This window comes from Plecotus auritus (genome assembly GCF_963455305.1).
Source record: "Plecotus auritus genome assembly, chromosome: 9".
Taxonomy (NCBI): domain Eukaryota; kingdom Metazoa; phylum Chordata; class Mammalia; order Chiroptera; family Vespertilionidae; genus Plecotus; species Plecotus auritus.
In genome coordinates this window covers 85,157,222-85,179,255 of record NC_137783.1, presented here as the reverse complement: position 1 = coordinate 85,179,255, position 22,034 = coordinate 85,157,222, and the positions used below count along the sequence as shown (strand labels likewise).

The following is a 22,034-nucleotide window of genomic DNA, read 5'->3' as shown; positions in this document are numbered from 1 at the left end:
AGACAGTTGAATTAGGAATCAATTGATACAATTAACTAGGGAAAACAACAAATGTTTATTGAGCACCTACTATTTGCCTGTCATTGTAAATCACATCTTAGTGGAGAATTCAGACCTATACAGAGACCAAGGCCAGACAAAATGGAGGCAAGTAACAAATGTACAATGAAGATTCCTGAATTTTTGAGAAGGGACTGGGAGTGTTTAAGCTGGTGGGGCTTGCAATTGGTCTTGAAAAATGCGTAGGATTTGAATTGCACAGAAGAAGGGAGAAGGTGTATGAGTGGAGGGAGGCCGTAGGGAGCAGGTACTGCAATGAGCTGTAGGAAATATGGCCCTATTGGGGCAAATACATGTGTTGACAGCCATAGTAGATGGGATGGAGGCTCTAAGAAAGGTATAGAGAAAATGAATGTTTAGAATCTTTATTATTTAATGACTGCATTTGATTGAGAGTGTGTCAGGCTGAAATAAATTTCCCTTTGAACTTTGAATGTACTGTTCCATTGTTTTCTAGAATCCAGTGTTGTGGTTGAGTCCTTTTTATTCTGATTCTTGATATTTTTCTTTTTTTCTTCTGAAAACTTTTAGAAATATCTTTACTTAGATATTCTGAAATTTCATAATGATGTATCCTAATGTGGTTCTTTTTGCATTAACATTGCTGGGGAGTAAGTGGGTCCTTTCATTATGAAAACTTCAATTGGAGGGAACTTTCCTGTTATTTCTTTGATAATTTCTTCCCATTCATTTTCATCTTTTTTTTTCCAGGAAAATATATATATATATATATATATATATATATATATATATATATATATATATATTTGTTGTTGGACCTCTGGATTGAGTCTCTGTGTTTCTAATATATCCTTTACTATTTTCCATTAATTTTATTTTCCAGATCACTTACTGAGTTTCTCACTTCAGCTATATTGTTAATTTCCAATAGCTCTTTCTAGTTCTCTGAGTATCATTTTGTTTTTACTTTTTTTTTTCATTTTGTTAGTGTATTTGGATGTAAAATAGGCCATATTTTAAGGGAATATTAAGCATAGTTTTAGTTTATTTTAACATTTTATTTTGCTCCCAGGATTATCTGTATTTCTTCCAAAAAGAATTTTTTTTTGGTTTCTGTTTTTCACATTAGAAGTTTTTTTGTTTTTTTTTTTCTCCAAAAGTTTGGAGACCTGTGTTGTGCAATCTGTTTAAGCATAAGGGGCAAGCACTGGCCAGGTAGCTCAGTTGGTTAGTCCGTTGTCCTGATACACCAAGGTTTTGGGTTCAATTCCTGGGCAGGCACATACAAGAAGCAATTAATGAATGCATAAATAAGTGGAACAACAAATTGATGTTTCTTTCTCTTTCCTTCTCACTTTCTTTACCCTTCTCTTCCTCTCTTTCTCTAAAATTGATAATTAAAAATTTAAAAAGAAGAATTAAAAAAAAAGAATGAGAAACAAGAAAGCTGACTAGAAGCTCTGTGTGCATGTGCAGGGATTGTCAATCAATGACCTTCACTGCCTGGAAGTAGGTGGGTTCTAGACATTTCATGTGACGCATTAGTTGGAATGAGATTTGGTTGAATATAATAGAAAAACAAAATGGCAGATGATTTAAAAAAATTATTTTTCTCTCCCATAGAAGGAGTTCAGATTTGGTGGTCCAGGGTGTGTATGAGAACTCCACATCATCAGGGAAGTAGTCAACATCTTGCTGCACCCACCACACTCTTAGTGTAACACCTCATTGTGGTCCAGATGGCTTCTCAAGCTTTAGTGAATGTGTCTTTCTTACAGGCAGCAGGAAGGGGAAGGCAGGAAAGGTAAATTCCCATACTTTCCAGAAGACCATACAATACTCTGATTTCACATTTTGGCAAGAAATTAACATGTGGCCGCATCTAGCTGAAAGCAAGGATACAAACTGTAGTCTTTTAGCTGGATGCATTGCTACTTCAAACGAAATTGGGGTCTTCTAGCAGCAAAGAGAGGGGAGAATTGTGTTAATGTAGGCAACTGGCAGCCTCTGCCCCATTTTTCTACAGTGTATCTGCAAGTCTTTATTTCTTGGGCTAGTAAGTTTCACCAGAGAAGACTCCTCCAATTGCCCATCATTTTAATCTCCCAACAGCAAAGATGGAGGAGATGGCTCTGGTGCCTTGTGTCACATCCCTGAGGCACACCTCTGATTGTAGTTGCAGTGGCAGAGGACGGGTTAGTATAACTCACCTTTTCTGACAAAGTCCAACTTGAAGAGCATACTGGATATTCTTCTGTTTCTACTCAGGGCACTGAGATGCCACAGAGCCCGACAGATCATTGCCGTAGAGCCACGTAATGGGTCAGGGAACAGAAAGATGACTGTTCCAGCCTTCTCTCCACTGAGATCTGAATAATTGACTGGTGTTCTGTACGCTTCTCAGGCGGTCCGGATGAACCTGAGCCCATAGCAGTTAGCAGCTGCTCATAGCAAATACCCAGTAACACACACTTGTGTTGGCTTTTGTTCCTTGTCTGTTTTAGTCTCCTTGCTACCTCAGTCTTGCTTCCTGGGACCATGTCCTGAATAAAAGAACTCTACCAAGGTCTTAGGCTTTGCTTTTGAAAAAACTCAAGCTAAAATAAAAATAATCTTATTATTTAAATCCCAAGCTTAGATTCTTATATCACTTGTACTCATATAAAATTTCAGTGTAACAGCCAGAAAATAGCATATGTTGTCAAGAAAAGAACCTAAAAAAAGAATATTTTTTTTGAATTCTTTATTATACTTTGTATTTCTATCCACTTCCTATGACTATAAAATATGGTTAAAGAAATAATATGCACTCAGTTCTTATCTCAAAAATGTGTAGGTGAAGTTTGGGCCAAGAATCTATCATGACTAACAGGTGTTCTGAGAAGATGAATCTCCTAACCTCATGTCTGTACTAACTGACATAAGTGTTAGAAAATATGATAGATAGCCTGAAACTGAATCTACTGTTAAAAAGGAAATACCTACATCTTACATGTCATTCTGTACTTGCTTCACTGATAAAATGAATTGTTTATATATCAATTTCACTTCCCTTAGCATAGCACTATAACACATAGGTCACTGATCTATCCTTGTTGAATAAATGAACAAATGAAGACAATTATAGTAAAATAGTGGCCTGGTGCACGAAATTCATGCATGGGGGAAGCGGGGGGTCTCCTCAGCCCAGCCTGCACCCTCTCTAATTGGGGACCCCTTGGGGGATGTCCGACTGCCGGTTTAGGCCCGATCCCTGTGGGATCAGGATCCCTCTCACAATCTGGGACCACTAGCTCCTAACTGCTCACCTGCCTGCCTGCCTGATCACCCCTAACTGCCTCTGCCTGCCTGCTTGATTGTCCTTAACCCCTCTGCCAGCCTGATCTCGCCCCTAACTGCCTCTGCCTGCCTGCCAGGGTCTGGGCTTCAGGTGAATGAGATTCCTGGCTGGCAGGCCACTGACAGCAAGCTATCCAATGGCTGATTCTGTGAGGAATGGGGCTCCCTCCTGTCAGAGTCCGTTTTGAAGGCTGGCCACACCCCTGATTGTGCGAGACCCAGAGTTCCACCATGCCCCAGCCAGCCAGGGCCCACAACCCCCTCCCACTATGGTGCTGTGGCATCCCGGGGCCCACAGCCCCCTCAGCAGTCAGTGCTGGGTCTCTGCGGCACCTGCGGAAGTCAGCGGGGGGAGGGACTGAGAGGTCAGCAGTTCAGCTCGCTCTTCAATCCCCACCCACTCGAGCCTGCTGCGCACACAGCCTGGTGTTCGGTCGTCTGTTTGGTCGTTTTGGATGTACAGACCCTGGCACTTTATATATATAGCCTAGAGGCCTGGTGCATGAAATTTGTGCACTGGTAGGGTCCCTAGGCCTGGCCTGTAATCAGGGCCAATCTTCCCCAGCTGCCAGCAGCCAGCCCTGCCCCCTGATGCCCGCGCCATCCACCCCCGGTTCCCCATTCCCCATTGGGTGATTGAAGCCTGCCGCCTGGGGGAGAGACCAAGAGGTTGGCTGTACCCGCCTGCTCGCTGGCCCCGCCCCCTGCCAGTGCTTGCCCTCTGTGTGTGGGATGACCGACAGGGTGATCAGGGCCCTGCTCGCTCACACCCGCCTTGGCCTGGTGCTGCCCATGTCCGCTGTCACCAACCCCTGGTTCCCCATTCCCCATCGGGCGATTGGAGCCTCCCAGTCAGGGGGAGAGACTGACAGGTTGGCTGGCAGGCCCCAATCAGGTGATTAGGGCCTGTGGGCTGGGGGCAGCTCCTGCACTGAGCGTCTGTCTCCTGGTGGTCAGTGTGTGTCATAGTGACTGGTCATTCCACCATCTGGTCGATTTGCATATTATGCTTTTATATATATAGATGCTAGTTTGTGTTTTCTCATCTTGTAAAATAAATTGAGAATAATGTGGTGGCATATTTTAAGAATTTTTTTGAGGGCATTGAGCATTTATAAAATACTAGAGGTCCGATGCATGAAAATTAGTGGAAGAGTAGGCCTTCCTTTCCCCGGCTGCCGGCACAGCTTCCCTCTGGTACCTGGGACCTGGGCTTCCCTCCTCTGGCTGCCGGCAGGCACCTGGGACTGGGGCTGGCTTCCTGCGGGCCACCTGCAGGCACCCGGGACCCGGGTTGGTTCCTGCGGGCCACCTGCAGGAACCCGGGACCTGGGCTGGCTTTCCTCTGGCCCCAGCTTGGTCAGGAAGGATGTCCGGAAGACATCTGGTCTAATTAGCATGTTACCCTTTTATTATTATAGATTCCATAACTTGTGAAGCAATATCTAAAAGCTTAATATAATTCTGATAAGGGAATGAATGGCTGTAAACAGTATATCAAAATTTGCTATTTTTGTACTTTAGATTAACTATGTGGTGGTATCTAAGAAATTATAGTAGATTACAAGTCAGTCATTAAAAATATTTATTTTGAATTCATTTAATAGATATTTTTTGAATTAGAATAAGGTGCTAAATTATCTCTATATATAAAAGCCTAAGTGACCAAACAACTGAATGACCAGTTGCTATGACTCACACTGGACCACCAGGGGGCAGATGCTCAATGCAGGAGCTGCCCCCTGGTGGTCAGTGCACTCCCACAGCGAGAGCACTGCTCAGCTGTCCGATGGGCACTAGAAGCAGGGCTCACGGCTGGCCGTTGCAGCTCGGAGACCGCAGCAGAGTGGCAGTGAGCCTACTGAGTGGTGGCGGCAGGCACAGCAGGGCCAGGATGAGCAGGAGCAGCAGGCAGGAGTAGCAGGTGGGGTTGGACTGCTGGTTTCAGCCCAATCCCCGCAGGCCATGCCAAGGGACCCCACCGGTGCACAAATCCGTGCACCGGGCTTCTAGTACTAAATAATAATTACTTGTGGAATTTAAAAACTTTAATAGAAAAAGAAAATAGGATGTGCTGGTGATAAATATATTTATAATTCACATATTTATTGTGTAATAAAGTATATTGCATTCTAACATCTGATTTTGATGTCTAGACTAGACAATATGGTCTCACAGGTGTTAAAATAAGATGGGCTACTTGTGTGGCTGGAAAGAGCCACTAGCAAATTTAAGCTCAATTTAATGAGATTTATTGAACTTTGTGTTCAGCATTGTTTGTACAGTAAACCCCAATTATCTTTAGAGGGTGTCCTCCTGAGTAGCCCAGGAAAAAAAGAAATAAAGAGCTACAGTTTCAATGAGCCCATTTGCTTGGACTATAGAAGGAGAGAGTGGGAGGAAGCAGGAGATGAAGTAGTATCTCTTGCTGCCACCCCTCCCCCCAAAGATGCCAATAATCCTCTCTGGGGGTTCAACTTTGTCATTCTCTGTTGATTCATTTCTTTAAGTGCAGGTATACTGTATAAGCTTCCTAGGGCCACCATAACAAAGTACCAAGACTTGGTAATTTAAAACAACAGAAATGTATTCTATCAGAGTTCTAGAGGCTAGAGGTCTAAAATCAAGGTATTGGAGGCGGGGTCATGTTCTCTCTGAAGGCTCTAAGGAGGATCCTTCCTTGCCTTTTTCTGGATTCTGGTGGATTCTGGCAGTTCTTGGCATGTAGATGCATTACTCCAATCTCACCTTTATCTTCACACGGCCTTCTTCTCTGTGTATTTATGTCTCTCCTCTTCTCATAAGGACACCTAGTCCAGTATAAACTCATCTCAACTCATTACATTTGCAAAGGCTAATTTCAAATAAGATACATTCATAGATACCTGGGGTTTGGACTTAAACATGTATTTTTTTTTTGTGGGGGGGAGAGACACTTCAACCCACATGTATCAAAGATATTTATTTCCAAGAGTGGAAAATAGCACCACATTTTCAATAGAAGCAAGGGGTACTGTCTAACCAACGTCCAGTGCTAAATTGCATGTAGCAGTATACTTAAGACATGTTTAAAGAGATTTAGGAATATATATGCATTTACAAGTCAGATAAGCAAGTAATGAAATAGTTGCTTATCTTCTGGGTGACATAGAGGTCTTAACCTTTTTCTCTTGTGATGGGTTCACTAACCTGAGATGGAATATGAAGGAACTAAATCAGACTCTGAAAGCTGCAGAATACACAAACATATTTTCACAGAAGACAAGTTCAAGGAATAGAGTGATACCAAACAGCATTATTTACTATTGAGAAAAGTATAATAGGACACACCATGGATATGCAAATTAAACTTCCCTTTCATATTCAGAAAATAGATACAAACACACTTGATTTTGCTTCAACTCTATCTACAATTGAGCCATCGAATGCTTCTGTCAACCCTAGTGACTCTACGACCATTAAGATCAAATGCATAATATCTTGGTCCACTGAAGAAAAGGAAGAAGTCTATAAAAAAAAAGATAATGTTTTGAATTAGCCTGTAGAAGTAAAATCTCCAATGTTTTCAATTAAAAATACTCCACTCCTATCCCATAACATTCAAATGCAAATATGCTACTTAAAATATTGAAACAAATTAGTTTTTTTTCTACTTACAATCCTGCTGGAAAACTGCATCAACTCTACTGTCTATTCCTTGAAAGGTACTTGCTATGCTTTTGGGATAACCTGGTTCCATGGATTGTCTTTGGTTATCATATCTGATGAGAAAAAAAAAGTCCCGTGTTTTAAGACCAATACAGTATATAAGTATAATGGTTTTATTTAAGTTGCATATGTCCTTTTTACTGGGACTAAGAATGGGTAACTTTTAAACTTTATACCCATTTATAAAATATATGGGTATCATTATTACTAAAATAGGTTTTTGATTACTGGTGCAGTGTTATTTTTAAAAAGAAGAGCTATATTTTCTAAGGCTTTTGGTTAACTGATACATAGTCAGTCTCTCTCTCCCTCTCTCTCTGAATAAATGTAAATAATAAGTCTAACTTGGGCACCAGATTTTGTAGGCTATCTGGATAGCACTTGCTTAAGAATGTTAGACTTTAAATCATAAATGAGAGTTAACCTAACTTTTTGTAGCCCATCCTCGTGCTTTATTAAGATTTGCTCATGATATAGAATCTTCAATACCATTGTGCACGCATTTTAATTTTATAAAAATTTCACCCTAGCTGGTTGGCTTAGTGGATAGAGCGTGGGCCTGTGGACTGAAGGGTCCTGGGTTCAATTGCGGTCAAGGGCACATGCCTGCGTTGTGGGCTCAATCCCCAGTGGGGGGTGTGCGGGAGGCAGTCAATCAATGATTCTCTCTCATCATTGATGTTTCTATTTCTCTCTCCTCTCCCTTCTTCTCTGAAATCAATAGTAAACAAAAATTTTTCAAAAGATATAGCATCAATCATCGTATGAAAAAGAATGGCTATCAAAGACCACCTAGGTTTTTATTTATTTTTATTTTTTTATTATTATTTTTTTAAATATATTTTATTGATATTTTACAGAGAGGAAGGGAGAGGGATAGAGAGCTAGAAACATCGATGAGAGAGAAACATCGATCAGCTGCCTCCTGCACACCTCCCACTGGGGATGTGCCCGCAACCACGGTATGTGCCCTTGACCGGAATCGAACCCGGGACCCCCCAGTCCGCAGGCCGACGCTCTATCCACTGAGCCAAACCAGTTTCGGCGACCACCTAGGTTTTTAAAGTTTTCAGATGCCTGATTGTTAGTGGCTTGTAGACAGGGTACATAAACGCAGATTTCAATCTCTAGTTGAACAAATAGTTGACCTTACCTCCAAAATTGGTTATTCACAAAGAAGTATGTTTTTGTCCTGTAGGAAACAGCTGCATCAATTGCTTGAACATTGCTTGGGAACCCGTAATTTGATATATCCTTGGGGTAACCTTGCTGAATGTCATAGCCACTTAGAGCCCAGTACTGCTTGCCTGAAAATGATTCAGGTTATATGTTAGATAAAAATCTTTCTTTCCTACAAAATAATGTGTATCACTTGTTATTCATTGCATACATTTATCATAGAAATGAAAACAGGACGAAGAGTCTTTAAAAAATAAAGGTGATAAAGTGAAGTTCATTGGGCTATAATAGCCTCAGTGATACTCCAGCTCCTATTTAAAAATTCCAACTTCCCATCTGGCCCGTGTGGCTTAGTGGTTGAGCATCAAAATATGAACCAGGGGGTCATGGTTCGATTTCCAGTCAGGGCACATGCTCCAGGTTGTGGGCTCGATCCCCAGTAGCGGGCATGCAGGAGGAAAAAAATAAAAAGTTCCAACTTCTCAGCTTGGCATCTCACAATTGGATGTCTTATTTTACATGACTTCCATACAGAAATTAAGTTACATCCTTGGGGAAACTTGAGGGTGGAGGAACACTAAAGTTATTCTCACTTTGTAGATGAGAAAACTGAGCCTGGAAGGGGATACAACCTGCTCAAGTGTACACAGCAGTTAGTGGCAGAGATGGGACCAGCCCAGGTCTCTAGATGAAGCCTGGCCAGCATAACACTCACTGGCTCACCTCCTCTGAACCTGGGAGGGACCACAAAAAAATCTTTTTCCCCTTCCTTCAGGCAGAACTAAAATAAAATGAAACCCTAGGCAGTTACCTTTAAATAGGAAAACCAGGTCCCTGTCAGAATCCTCATAAGCAGCCTGTATACCAGTTGGCAGGGATGGCCAGAATAGGGAAATAAAAGTGAGTTCAACTCTTCGTAACTGAGGATGCCTTCTCCAGAAGTATCTGATGGAGCACAAGGGAGAGAACACACACAATAGTCTATGTAGGAAGCTTCTGTGAGTCTTGGGTTAGTATTGGTCCTCATAAGATTGCTGGGAGGATATGACAATATAAGAAAAGCAAAGTTTCTAGCACAGTGACCAATATTGTCCATCGGGTATGTACTTTACAGTTCCAGAGGGGGTCGTAAGAGTGACCTCATTTGATTACTCATTGACAAGTCTTATTTTAGTCTCTTTCATTATTGTCCCTACAAAAAATGATGAGAATATTTAGAGTATTCCAGCAAAAGCAATACAAGTACACTTAGCCTGTGATTACATAATCACAAAATAGACAATGGGACATAGAAAAATTCAATCTTTTGGATATTTACCCTACAGCTTAAGTGATAATTTCCATTTACTTGATAGAATTTGAGTGAATTGAATAATGTTTTGGTGTTGTGTAAACCTAGCTATGGAGTTCCCAAGTAGCTAGAGCCCATGTCTATTTACATCACCACAAACACCTGAATGTTCGTAGATATTTTAGTTTTCTTTTCCTGGATGTTTCGAGTTGCCCAGAAACCACTAGAAATTCCAATGAGGCACATATGTATAGAATTCAAAGGAAAGCTGAATAATATGTAGTATGTGACTTAATTAAAATATAGTTTTAAGTTATGCCAGTAAAGTAAGCCAAAAGAAGGAACAGTTCAATCTTATACTTGTCTTTAAAGAAAAGTATTTCTCCACGGAGTGTGGTGATAGCATCAAATGTCAGGCGGGGGTCACAGGTGATGGGTGTGCTTGGTCCCGTTGGTTGGATGGGGTTGTCTGAAGGTCCTGAAAAAGAAAAGGCTTTTTGTAAGTGCAAGCCCAGTGTGATTTTTTTTTTTTTTGTATTTCAGCACTTTTCAGTGTGATGAAGCATCTTCACACGAAGAGGAACACTGCCCGACTATCACACAAGGCATCAATATAACTGTACATTTGTTAAATTTTGCAGTAAAGAAATTTGAATTCTTTGCTCCACTTAAAATCCTAATACATCCTTCTCCTCCTTTTTTCTCCCTCTTTCTCCATTTTTTTGGGTCACTTAGTATCCAATTCCCACTTCTCCAAAATCCACCTTCAGAAAGGAACTGAGACCAGACTTTTACCCCACAGCATAGATCTAAGTCAAATTTTAGCAATATTTTTTTCTATAACTATTTGCACTTAAATGTGTTTTTTCATTGTTGATTGAAGGGCTATATTAGTAGTTAAGAGAATTTAAAACATTGGTGAGCAAAGGAAGCCGGTGTTTTCAGGGGAAAGGGAGTTGGGGAAGGCAGTTAGAGTAGGTCTCATCATTTCTAAAACTTCTACTGTGATGACAAAAATTCTCTAGTTGTGGTGCCCTGGCAGGCTTGGTTTTGTAATTTTATCCCACCGGTAGAACAGAATGCTCCCTCCAGTTTCATTCCACTTCACTCCCTCCATTCCATTTCCTTCAACACTTTTTAGTCACAGCCACTAGGGGGCAGGAGGGAGGAGAGATGCAATGGTCTTACCCATATAGTACTTTTATAACAGGGCCAAAGGCTTCTATATGCCTCCCTGAAGTTTCAGTCATCCTATCGAATAAAGAGGGAACATGCTAATTGACCATCATGCTCTCACAAAAATGGCGGCACCCACAGTCAATAAGGAGGGAATATGCTAATTGACTGCCATGCCCTCAAGGATGGTGGTGCCCACAGCCACAAGATGGTGGCGCCCAGTCCTTTCAGGCCCCCAGCTGCCCAGGGCTGGCCTGAGGCACAGGCAAGCCTCGGATGGTGGCTACCCAGCCCCCCAGGGCCGCCCGAGGCTCAGGTAACCAGGGTTGGCTGAGGCAGCAGCAGAGATGTGATGGGGGCATCGCCTTCTTCTGATCACCGGGTCACCTCCCCCTCCTCCCCTGAGGGCTTCTGGACTGTGAGAGGGGGCAAGCTGGGGTGAGGGGATCCCCTCGCCCCAGTGCATGAATTTTCATGCACCGAGCCTCTAGTGACTTTAAAAAACTGTTTCTCTCCATTTCCATTCACATCACCCTCCCTCCCCCACAAACAACAATCTTAAGATATATATATATATATATATATATATATATATATATATATATATATATATGTCTTCTTGTTAGCATGTTAATATACCCTTCTTTGTCTATGTGCATATTTAATTTATATAGATTCATATATTGTGCAATTTAATTTGTACTGTGCATGATGTATCATTCTGTTTCTTTTCCATGAAGTGCAATGTTTTAAAGACCCATCCCTGTTGTTGCCACACGTACATCTAATTCAGTGCTTCTCGCTGCTGCACATGCTCTATGGCATGCATCCAGCACATTTCACCTGTGCATTCTCCTCCCAATAGACTCCCAAGTGCTCTCCAACTTCTACCACCATAAACAGGGACTGCAATGAACGTCCTTGACATGCGCAGGTCTTACTATGTTCTGCAACGTTCTTCAGATGACCTTACCATAGATGGCCTGAATGCCATTGATGTCATCTTGAGGGAGCGAGTAGGTGCTGGTTTCGCTGAAGGCGTAGTTGGGATACATCAGGGCACCAGGGTCAGAAGAGTGAGAGAGCCCCAAGGAATGGCCAAATTCGTGGGCAGCAACAAGAAACAAGTTGTAATCTGAAATGCAAGCATGTGTGGTGAAGGGCTCGGTGTACCCAAGGGTGGTGGAAAGATGATCTCAAGGAATGCAGCTATTGAGCCAAAACTGTCTGGAGAAATAGCCTTTCATGCCTGTCACTTTCTTTTTCTCTCCAGGGAAATGAAGATTAGAAGGAATCAGGGTCAGATTGGGTGACTGTGAGCTTCACATCCAATTTTAGAATAAAACAAACCTGCCTTTATTGTGATTCCCATGTTTCATGGATGTGGCCCTGAGGCTTAGGGAGATGTTGGCAGAGCCTTCACAGGTCTCATGACCCTCAGAAGTCCTCTTCTCTTGTGCCCTCCTCAGTCTCCCAGGCCCTCAGGCCCATTAGCAGGGTCTCAGGAAACAGGCAGTTAGCTAGAAGCCTGCCAGGCAGCGGAGTAGTCTCAGGCAGCGGAGTAGCCTCAGACGCTGAGCTGACTCACTGCTCACCCAGAGCCCAGCACCAGCTCTTCCCTGGTTCCAAGCTCTACAAAGAGCTTCCAGAATTCTCCACCAGAAAGAGACAAATCCTGCCTCTTATTGCTCCATTCCCTCAACTTTTAACTTCACAAGCATAGAGCCATTCACAACTAGAAACTTAAAAATTCCAAGGCTCATACTTTTTTAATCAAACAAAGCTCAAGTTCCTTTGCCAAGTCCAAGACCTCTCCACGTGGCTCCAGCAGACATCTGGGGGTTTGGCTTCCGATGTGAACCCCTCCCTCCAGCCAGTCCACGTGCCATCTCACAGCACACTGTACATTTTCTCACATGCCTACATTGTAAATCAGAGCTGGGAGCACTTCCCCTATGCTAGGAAGTGTAATACTATTTCATCCTCACAACATTTTTGTCAAGTATTTTTGAAAATATTTTTACAGTAAGGAACAGAAGCACACAGATTTTTAATATCTTGTTATCAGTCTTATAACTAATAAGTGGTAGAGCTGGGGTTAAACCCAGGTATGATGGCAAGACTTGTGCTCTTACCACAATGTTCAACTTCCTATTGGTAAGTAGCCTCATAAAATTCCCCCCATGCCCCAAGACTTGCTTTCTTGATCATTATTATTATCTTTATTATTATTATTATTTGCATTTATGAGTGCATTACAAAGAGCACCTTTGAGTGACAGAGGCTCTGGGGGATTTATCACCGTGCACAGTCTGGAAGGGGAAATGTATGCAAAAAAGATGAATGCATAGAGTAATGACAGCAGTTGGAGGAGATAGAAAGGCTGTCAGTAGGTATTCTCAGAAGGAGGCCTCATTTCCTGCTGAAAGATAAGACAAAGGTGGCAATTGACACAGCATGGGAAGAGAGAGATTTTGAAAGGCAGGGTTTGGGGTGTGGGGGAAGGCATTTTAGGAAGAAGAAGCAACAGAAGCTAGTACAGGGAAGTTGGAAAGTACATGGTGTTATCTAGGAACAGTCAATGCACAATGTGGCCGCTGCTTGTGAAATATGAGGAGAAGCCATGAAAGATGAGGCTGGAAAGTCACCAAGAGCCTTCAATGGCAAGTGAAAATATTTGGACATGATTTGGTCCATATGAAGTAAGCACTGAAAGTGTTAAGCAAGAGACTAATGAAATCTCAGTTAGACTTTTCAAAGACAAACCTTGCTGCAGTGTTGGGAAAAGTTAGAGGGAGCAGAGATTGGAGGTGAACAGTTCAGGTGGGAACCTGGATCATTTAATTCCGGTGAGAGGTAATGACCATCTGACCTAGCAGGTTGGGCGATAGGAATGCATGGTAGTTGAGACTGTAATTTATCTTTGGGTACACACAGCTCCTAGCACAGTGACTCAGGTAGAATAAACACTCACAGCCTACGTGGTGAGGAAATGGTGGGAGGAACAAGGCCCGAGTGAAGGTAAAAGGTTCCCTTTCTATTATTTTTTAAAGTGCTCTGTGACATTGTTTGTCACCCCAGGGCCTTGTGAAGTGTCATATGGACTGGATGTACCTGTCCTTCTCCTCAATTCTTCTCTTCAGGAGTTCCAACTCTTTTTATTCTGAGCCTTCTCCTGAACAGGGCGGTCTGCTGTGTAGGAACATACCATTGAAAAGGGGCTCGGTGAAGACCCAGTAACTAGATGAAAAAGAAGATGGCTCGTCTTTTCTAAGTAGGACAGTTTTCTAAATGAACCCAAATATTTCTGGGTTTCCAAAAGTAGGACCTTTTACAAACATCATTAAATTTCAGAATACTAAGAGAAAGACATACCCTAGAGCAGTGGTCAGCGAACTCTTCCGGTAAAGGCCCAGGTAGTGAGTGCTTTAGGCTTTGTGAGCCATGCAGTCTCTATGGCAGCTACTCAGCTCTGCCCTTGCAGCAGGAAAACAGCCACAGATGACACCTGGGCAAACAAGTGTGGCCCTGTCCCATCAAAACTGTGTTTCCACAAACAGGGCCTATGGTCTGTAGCTTTCTGATTTCTGCCCTAAGAAATGATCAGTAATTAGCTTCAGGATTTTTTAAAAACCTAAATTGACTTAGTATCTTGAGATAGCAAAATTTTTAAATGGTCAGTTTGTGTGAGTTTGAAGTGTTATAATAACTTGGATGTGTGTGTGTGTGTGTGTGTGTGTGTGTATGTGTGTGTGTGTGTGTGTGTATGTGTGGTGTGATGTGTATTGTGAAGGGAAAAATGTTTATTCAGAAGCCACATATTGACCTGACCTTGGTTACGTACTTTTAGAGGTTTTGGTCCATGTTTCTTCTGCATCAAAATGAGCATCTCCTCCAATCCCTTGGCCTGGCTGGAAGGCATGGGCAAGGATTCCATCGGGCCCATCAAATGGAGAGTTGTCACCATGAGCTGAAATAAAACAATTTGTGTTAGGATGTTGCCAAGTCTCACTTCAGCCAGAGAAAGCAAAATTGAGCATGACTGCTTCGAGCCCACCTCCTTGGACAAAAGCAATGTTGATGTCTGCTTCTCCCTGTGAGACCATGGTGAAGCTCAGGGGTGATACGTCACTCCAGACTTGAAAGGCTTTCTTAATAGCTGCTTCCACATCAGCCTCTGACAATTGTGGGGTGTAGTTAATAATCCTTCAAAATGAGAAGATGTGTGAGGGCTCATCGTTTAGAACAGCACTCCAATAGCTGGAGTTTCTCCATTTAGAGTGAATTACATACAAGATGGACTACTACCGGAGATGGTGTAAGGAGGGAGTGCAGGACTCAGGGTTGAAGACAGATATGGCTTCTGCACATGTTATTACATGTTTTTTAAATTTAGTTTCTTTATTTATAAAATGAGGATAATAAAATAGTACCCATGTCATAGGGTTGTTGTGGGGGGCTAAATGCATGTAAAGCATTAAGTTCACTACTTGGAAAATAGGAGCATTGAACAAATATTGAGTATTATTATTATTATTGTTACTATCGTAAGATGAATGGAAGGTGGGCCCAGTTTCTCTCCAGCAATGAATTAAGCCTTTTTCTGGATTCTAAAGTGAGTTCTTAGACATTGACATTGACGTAGTCTTCTTTAGATTATTATAGAAGGCAGTAAAAAATGACAGGCTTTGGAATGAAGAGATCTTTACCCTTTCATACTCATTCATTAGCATCTAAACCAGGGATGGGCAAACTTTTTGACTCGAGGGCCACAATGGGTTCTTAAACTGGACCAGAGGGCTGGAACAAAAGCATGGATGGAGTGTTTGTGTGAACTAATATAAATTCAAAGTAAAGGAGCGGAGGGGAGAGCAAGAGAACCGGATAGAACAGCCGGATCCTGCCCGGGGGCCGTAGTTTGCCCAAGGCTGATTAAACTCTACAAAGGCAGTGATATTTATTTGCTTGTCTCTGGTGTATCTCAAGTCCTAGAACAGTGCCTGCCACATTATACATGCTCAACAAAAGCAGGATGCATGAGTACGTTTTGAAGCCCCTGGAATAGCACCTGTAGGTCAGGTCAGTGTGTTTCCACCTGGGGTATCCTGGAGTCAACATAAATTCACCACTGTCGGGCACTCCACAGCGAGGCTTTTGCATCATCTCCAGAGTTTCTGCGTTGGGCTTCCCCGTCACGGCCAACCCAAAGAATCGCTGCATTTCTTTAAGCTTTTCAACAATCACACTGGCACTGTTCTTCATTTCAGACTGATAGATGTCCTTTGGTAATTGATAGAATGTCTCCAGGTAATTCTGGACAAAGACAAACCTGTGAGGGAACTTGCTCTGAAATGACCTTCACTCCTCTGGGCATTTTGCATTCCTTTTAAGTTACCGCAGACTTGAAACAGTCTAATATCCTGACAGTCACAGAAGCAGAAAACACAAATTTGTAGGTTGACTTTCAAAGAACAGTGCCTATTTGAAAGAACAGCCCCCCAGTCAGCACTCCAATTAATGTTTATACCAAAAAAAAAGGTATTTCATAAGGGATGAAGTCCAAGACCCATGCAAAATGCTAGACTACACCCAGACTGCCTTCTTATTTTTATCAAAAAAAATAGCATTAGCATTTAATTGACTTCTTGAGGTATTAGCTGCATCAATGTTAATTCTCTCTTTTAATCCTCATTTCACTACTATAAAGGGGTTTTACTCATCCTCATTAAGAAGTGAAGTTGTATAAAATAAATAAATAAATAAAATATATAAAACTACTCTGAAAAAAGAAAGAGAGCAATTCAGGTGCAGAGAAGGAAGGAATGGTCAAGATGACAATTCAGGTCCCAACTCATCATATTGCTTCTCAAGTGGGAATTCACAATTTCATAAAAGAACATATATGCATACCCCATGGACACATAATATGTTGGTAAAGGCCAAGAAAGGTGTAGGTGGGGGAGCGTGGAAGTGGGCAAAGGGGCGGGGAGGGGAATTCCTGCAATAATGTCAACACTAAAAATTTTTTAAGAAAAAAAAATGAATGGCCCTAGCTGGTTTTACTCAGCGGGTAGAGCATCGGCCTGCGGACTGAAGGGTTCTGGGTTCAGTTCCGGTCAAGGGCACGTACCTCGGTTGCAGGCTCTTCCCTGGGCCCTGGTTGGGGCTTATGCAGGAGGCAACAAAACGATGTGTTTTTCTCACATTGATATTTCTCTCTGTCTTTTCCTCTCCCTTCCACTCTCTCTAAAAATTACTGGAAAAACATCCGCGGGTGAGAATTTAAAAAAAAAAAGGAAGAAAAAAAAGGGGGGAAGAAAGAAAAAAAAAAGAATGAATTAATCAATAAATAAATAAACAAAAATTGAATAAATAAAAAAAGAAATCCAAATAAGTTTTTGGGCAACAGCAGCCTCACTGACATTAACATTTTATGCAGCCCAGTAACTCTTTTTTAAAAAATATATATTTTATTGACTTTTTACAGAGAGGAAGGGAGAGGGATAGAGAGTTAGAAACATTGATGAGAGAGAAACATCGAACAGCTGCCTCCTGCACACCGCCTACTGGGGATGTGCCCACACCCAAGGTACATGCCCTTGAGCGGAATCGAACCTGGGACCCTTCTTCAGTCTGCAGGCCGACGCTCTATCCACTGAGCCAAACCGGTTAGGGCCCAGTAACACTTTTAAAGCGGCCAACACTCATTAGGAAGTAAAGGTTCTGGAGGGTGGGCAGGCAGTCTTAAAATTTCTTAAGCAGAGAAAGATAAATATGACATGATCTCACTCATTTATGAAATATAATGAACAACATAAACTGATGAACAAAAACAGATCCAGAGACAGAGAAACATTGATCAGAACGTCAAACCTCAGGGAAGGTAGGGGACAGTGGGGATAAGGGGGAGAGATCAACCAAAGGACTTATATGCATGCATATAAGCCTAATCAATGGACACAGACAACAGGGGGGTGAGGGCATGCATTGGCGGGGGGAGGGGGTGGGTAATGGAGGAATAAGGACACATATGTAATACATTAATCAATAAAGAAAAAAATTTCTTAAGCAGCCTTTGAATTCTTGGCACTCTGTAAGTGACAGAGGACAGGGCACTTTGGGGCTCTCACAAGCTATGGGATCAGATTGGTTGGGTTCCAATCTTATTTCTGCCACAAATTAACTGTGATTTCTTGGACATACCACTTAACTGATTTTAGAGTCGCTTTGGTCTCTAAAGAGGAAATAATAATACCTCTTTCACAGGGTTGTCATAAGGATGAAATGAGATAATATTTCAGAATAAAACTGAAAAAACTAGCTATTAGCCAGGGGTTGCCATTACCATTATAAGAGACACTTTTAAAATGTGAAAGATAAAAAGAAAAAGAAATAAGCACAACACTTTCCTAAAACTAGAATGCCAAGAAAGTCATGTATAACAAGTTTGGGATAGCATTCTCTTGTGTGTCTTAAAAATCTGGCCTAACGTTCATACTGGGAAACAACAGAAAAAGGCTATTGGTTCTGCTTTTACAATGCTTCCAAGAGTGTATACAAAGCCCCCTAATCTGGTGTAGGGAAATCTGCTTACACTGTAAACTGATTTTTTTTTTCCTTATAATTTCCCATCCTCCTGCACTCTTGTGCACCTGGGATTTTTGGCTGCAAAGACAGTCAGATGGAAGGAGCCAGACATGGAATAACTGGGTTGGGAGGGAAAATCTTAGGTAAGTCGAAAAGAAAATCACTCGGCTGTGTATTTAAAACCATTCCTTCCCAAAGGGTTCCCCAAATGGAGGCAGCTCAGCAGCAGTGTTTTGCCAGGATTTGAAGGGCCTGGCTTTTAGGGGATTCAGCTTGGAACCCTCCAACCCACTGAAAGATGTTTAAACTCAAACAAATTATCCACATAATTACTTTCAGGCTGTTTTAATTAAAAGGAGAAAACAATCCATACAATTTCCTAATTACCAGCAAATCAACCACCCACCTGGTCGTTAATTTACCTGAACAACGTCTATATATTTTTCTTCTTTGGGTTGAGAAGATACTGGAAAGGCCTTGAAAAGCTGCATGTGGAATAAGAGCAGAAGTGGGAGCACCTTCAAACTGGACATGGCCTTTCCTCCAAACGCCACCTCCCCTGGCCTTCTGCTCTGCCCCTTTGGGTAGGGTCCTTCCCTGGTGGGTGCCCAGATGTTCACAGCATCATGTATGTGTCCCTCGCGGCTCTCTTGGTCCCTTATAAAGCTGTGTCTTAAACAATTGCCACATGGGGAATGTGAAGAAACACAGGTTAATTACACTTCGACAATTTTGCAATGTTAAAATGTGATTTAGTACCCGGCCAATGAAGGAGTCTTTCAACAGAAAAACAGTGCAATTTACTACAGTTTGCTTTTGGGGTTTTTAGTTAGATATTAACTTTTGCAAAATTGTGTGGTCAATGAAAAAGAATAGAGATTAATTGTGAAGTGATGAACAGCAGTCATCTACAGCTTACACTTGCTGGGTATGTAAGATACTGAAGCTGTGTTCATTTATACCGGGGAATAGTGTTTGTTAGTGGTAGGTGACTTGGGACTAAGAAGCCCAACTTGAGAGCCTCACTTGCTGTTTGTGAGGGGTGTGTTGGGAGTGTTGTCACAAAGCAGGATTTGTATGGGGGTCTCGGAGCAGCTCTGAAGGTTGTGGTTTTGGCATCAATGTATTAGAAAATCCCCAACCTGCAAGCTGGATTTTCCACAGGAAAGACAAGGAAAGCAATACTGAGGATGATAATAATTGACATTGATTGGATATTATGTCCCAGACATATGTGCTGTACCTATGTCACTTCAGGTCACCCTCACACAGCCTTGGGAGGTAGGTGCTATTATAATCTGTATTTTGCACAAGAAATCAAATCCAAAGTGAGGTGACTTGTTTAACAGTCACACACTATGATAGTAGAGGAGCCAGGATTCAATCCAGGTGGAATGTTTAGGGAGACTGCACCTGCGCTGGTATATCAGGCTGTTTTATAGTCTCCACTGGGGCCCGGCTGGCCCCTACTGAGCAATAGCTCCAGGCCAGCAACAACTGGGATACTGTGACTCGTGTTCAGAGAGAAGGACCCAAATGAGAGGGAGAATGAGACTAAGTGAGGATTTGCAGACAATGTGGCTACATAAGGGGGCTGTATTGGTGAGGGGCCCTTGGGCATGCTTTTCAAATTGTGTCACCTCTTCCTACTTATTCTAACTCTACATGCATGTAAATTATGTTACCTTACCATACAGTTTTTGTATATATCATTTACATATATTTACATATATTCTAAAGGCATTCTTTATGTATTCTTGTATATAAATCTATACTAATAAAAGGGTAATATGCTAATTAGACTGGATATCTTCCGGACATCCTTCTGGACAAAGCCATGGTGGTGGGGGCTGAGGCAGAGGCAGTAAGGGGCAATCAGGCCAGCAGGGGAGGGCAATGAGGGGCGATCAGGCCAGCAGGGGAGGGAAGTTAGGGGTGATCAGGCCAGCAGGGGGGCAGTTAGGGGGTGATCAGGCTGGCAGGGGAGCAGTTAGGGGGTGATCAGGCCAGTAGGGGAGCAGTTAGGGGGCGATCAGGCTGGCAGGGGAGCAGTTAGTGGGCGATCAGGTTGGCAGGCAGAGGCAGTTAGGGGCGATCAGACTGGAAGGGGAACAGCCTGATGCCCAGCAGACAGAGTGGTTAGGGGTGATCAGGCAGGCAGGCAGGCGAGCGGTTAGGAGCCAGCAGTCCCAGATTGTGAGAGGGATGTCCGACTGCCTGTGGGATTGGGCCTAAACTGGCAGTTGGACATCCCCTGAGGGGTCCCGGATTGGAGAGGGTGCAGGCCGGGCTGAGGGACACTCTCCCCCGCCGCCCTCCCCCCCATGCACAAATTTCATGCACTGGGCCTCTAGTATATACATAAACATGTTTGATATATAACATCTTAATATGTAAATAATGTCTTTGTTTGGGATGTTGAGATAAGTAGTTCGGCTCCTTCCTGATGTTGCTTATATTCTTTGTAAACAATCCAAAAGAATGTGTCTTGGGTTTGAACATATCTGGAGAGCAGATTAATGTTCATGATATAGATTCCTGCATACACTCAATAAACATTTTCTGCTATCTACCATATGCCAGGTGCTGTAATGCATCCCCTGTACACATGTGGTAGCTCCCCCTGCCCCGGTTTTAAGATGTTCTAAAGTCATGTTCTTATTATCCCCCACTGGGTGTACAACTTAGTCATGATGTGGCTTCCTCCATATCAGGTCTTTAGTGAGAAAACCTTTTCTTACTGCATAAGGATATCTTAATATTTGTCTACTTTATGTTGAGTTATTTTGATGCTCTGACTTATTTATAAGATTTATAAACATAGTTTCTTCTGAACATAATGGTAAGTGATTTAGATAAGAATTAAACACTTTGGTGAACTCAGTTCTCTGGCATGTTGTGTTAAAAACACAGTTGTTGGGTCTGGATCCCTGACAACAGGTCCAGCCCCAATGGTGTGATGGAGAAGTCCACATTTGTTTCCGGGGGCCCCCAACTTCTGCTTTCTGAATCCTTTCTTCACATCTGACCATCACCTGCCTGCACTGTGTCTGTGCCTTACCCCTTCTGATGCTTGGAAATCAGAGTTCTCTTAGGCCATCTTCTGGAAATGCTGTACCTGGGAGAGGATCAACTATGTCATTTATACATTAGTATAAGCTTACGGGCTATTTTCTTTTAAGTCAATTTCTTACTAGGAAAAAAAAAACCAAACCAAACAAGCAAATTAAGAAACAAAATAAAGCAAAAAACATTGTTTTCTATAAGTTTCAGAGAAAGGAGGAAAATAAAGAAAACTTAGTTTCAGCCCTGGTCAATGGCTCAGTTGGTTGGAGCACCATCCCATACATCAAAAGGTTGTGGGGTTAGATTCCTGGTCAAGGTATATACCTACATTGCAGGTCATGAGTACAGGAGGCAACTGATTGATTGATGTTTCTCTCTCATTTCAATGTTCTCTCTCTCTCTCTTTCTCTCTCTCTCTCTCTCTCTCTCTCTCTCTCTCTCTCTCTCTCTCTCTCTCTCTCTCTCTTTTTCTCTTCCTATCAAGAAAAATCAATAAGAACATATCCTCGGGTGATAGTTTATCTCACTACTGCCATCCCCTGATGGGTCACCCCCACAGTAGAGATAGAAAATAGTATTTTTATGACTCAGTTTTGCTTTTTAGGTCTGAAAAGATAAACTGATCGCATAGATATAGTCTGTTTTCTTTGTAGTTAAAAAAAAAAAA

At 42.2% G+C, this 22,034-nt stretch overlaps 1 protein-coding gene across 4 annotated transcripts; it reads right to left on the bottom strand.

Moving 5' to 3' along the window:
- Positions 1 to 4,931: 4,931 nt before the first annotated feature.
- On the bottom strand, positions 4,932 to 18,963 carry MMP8 (matrix metallopeptidase 8). Of its 4 annotated transcripts, none has more exons than XM_080642894.1 (10): positions 18,724 to 18,963; positions 15,783 to 16,027; positions 14,772 to 14,920; positions 14,559 to 14,684; positions 11,688 to 11,849; positions 9,899 to 10,016; positions 9,059 to 9,192; positions 8,222 to 8,375; positions 7,018 to 7,121; positions 4,932 to 6,867 (listed from the first exon to the last, which is right to left on the bottom strand). In XM_080642894.1, the coding sequence occupies exons 1-10, from the start codon at positions 18,832 to 18,834 to the stop codon at positions 6,764 to 6,766; spliced, it is 1,407 nt and encodes a 468-aa protein (XP_080499020.1). In that variant the 5' UTR covers positions 18,835 to 18,963; the 3' UTR covers positions 4,932 to 6,763. The 4 variants fall into 4 exon arrangements, with proteins under 4 accessions (XP_080499020.1, XP_080499022.1, XP_080499023.1 ...); XM_080642896.1 differs by having other exon boundaries at positions 4,938 to 6,867; positions 18,708 to 18,935; XM_080642897.1 differs by having other exon boundaries at positions 4,938 to 6,867; positions 15,783 to 16,134; positions 18,724 to 18,935.
- Positions 18,964 to 22,034: the final 3,071 nt, after the last annotated feature.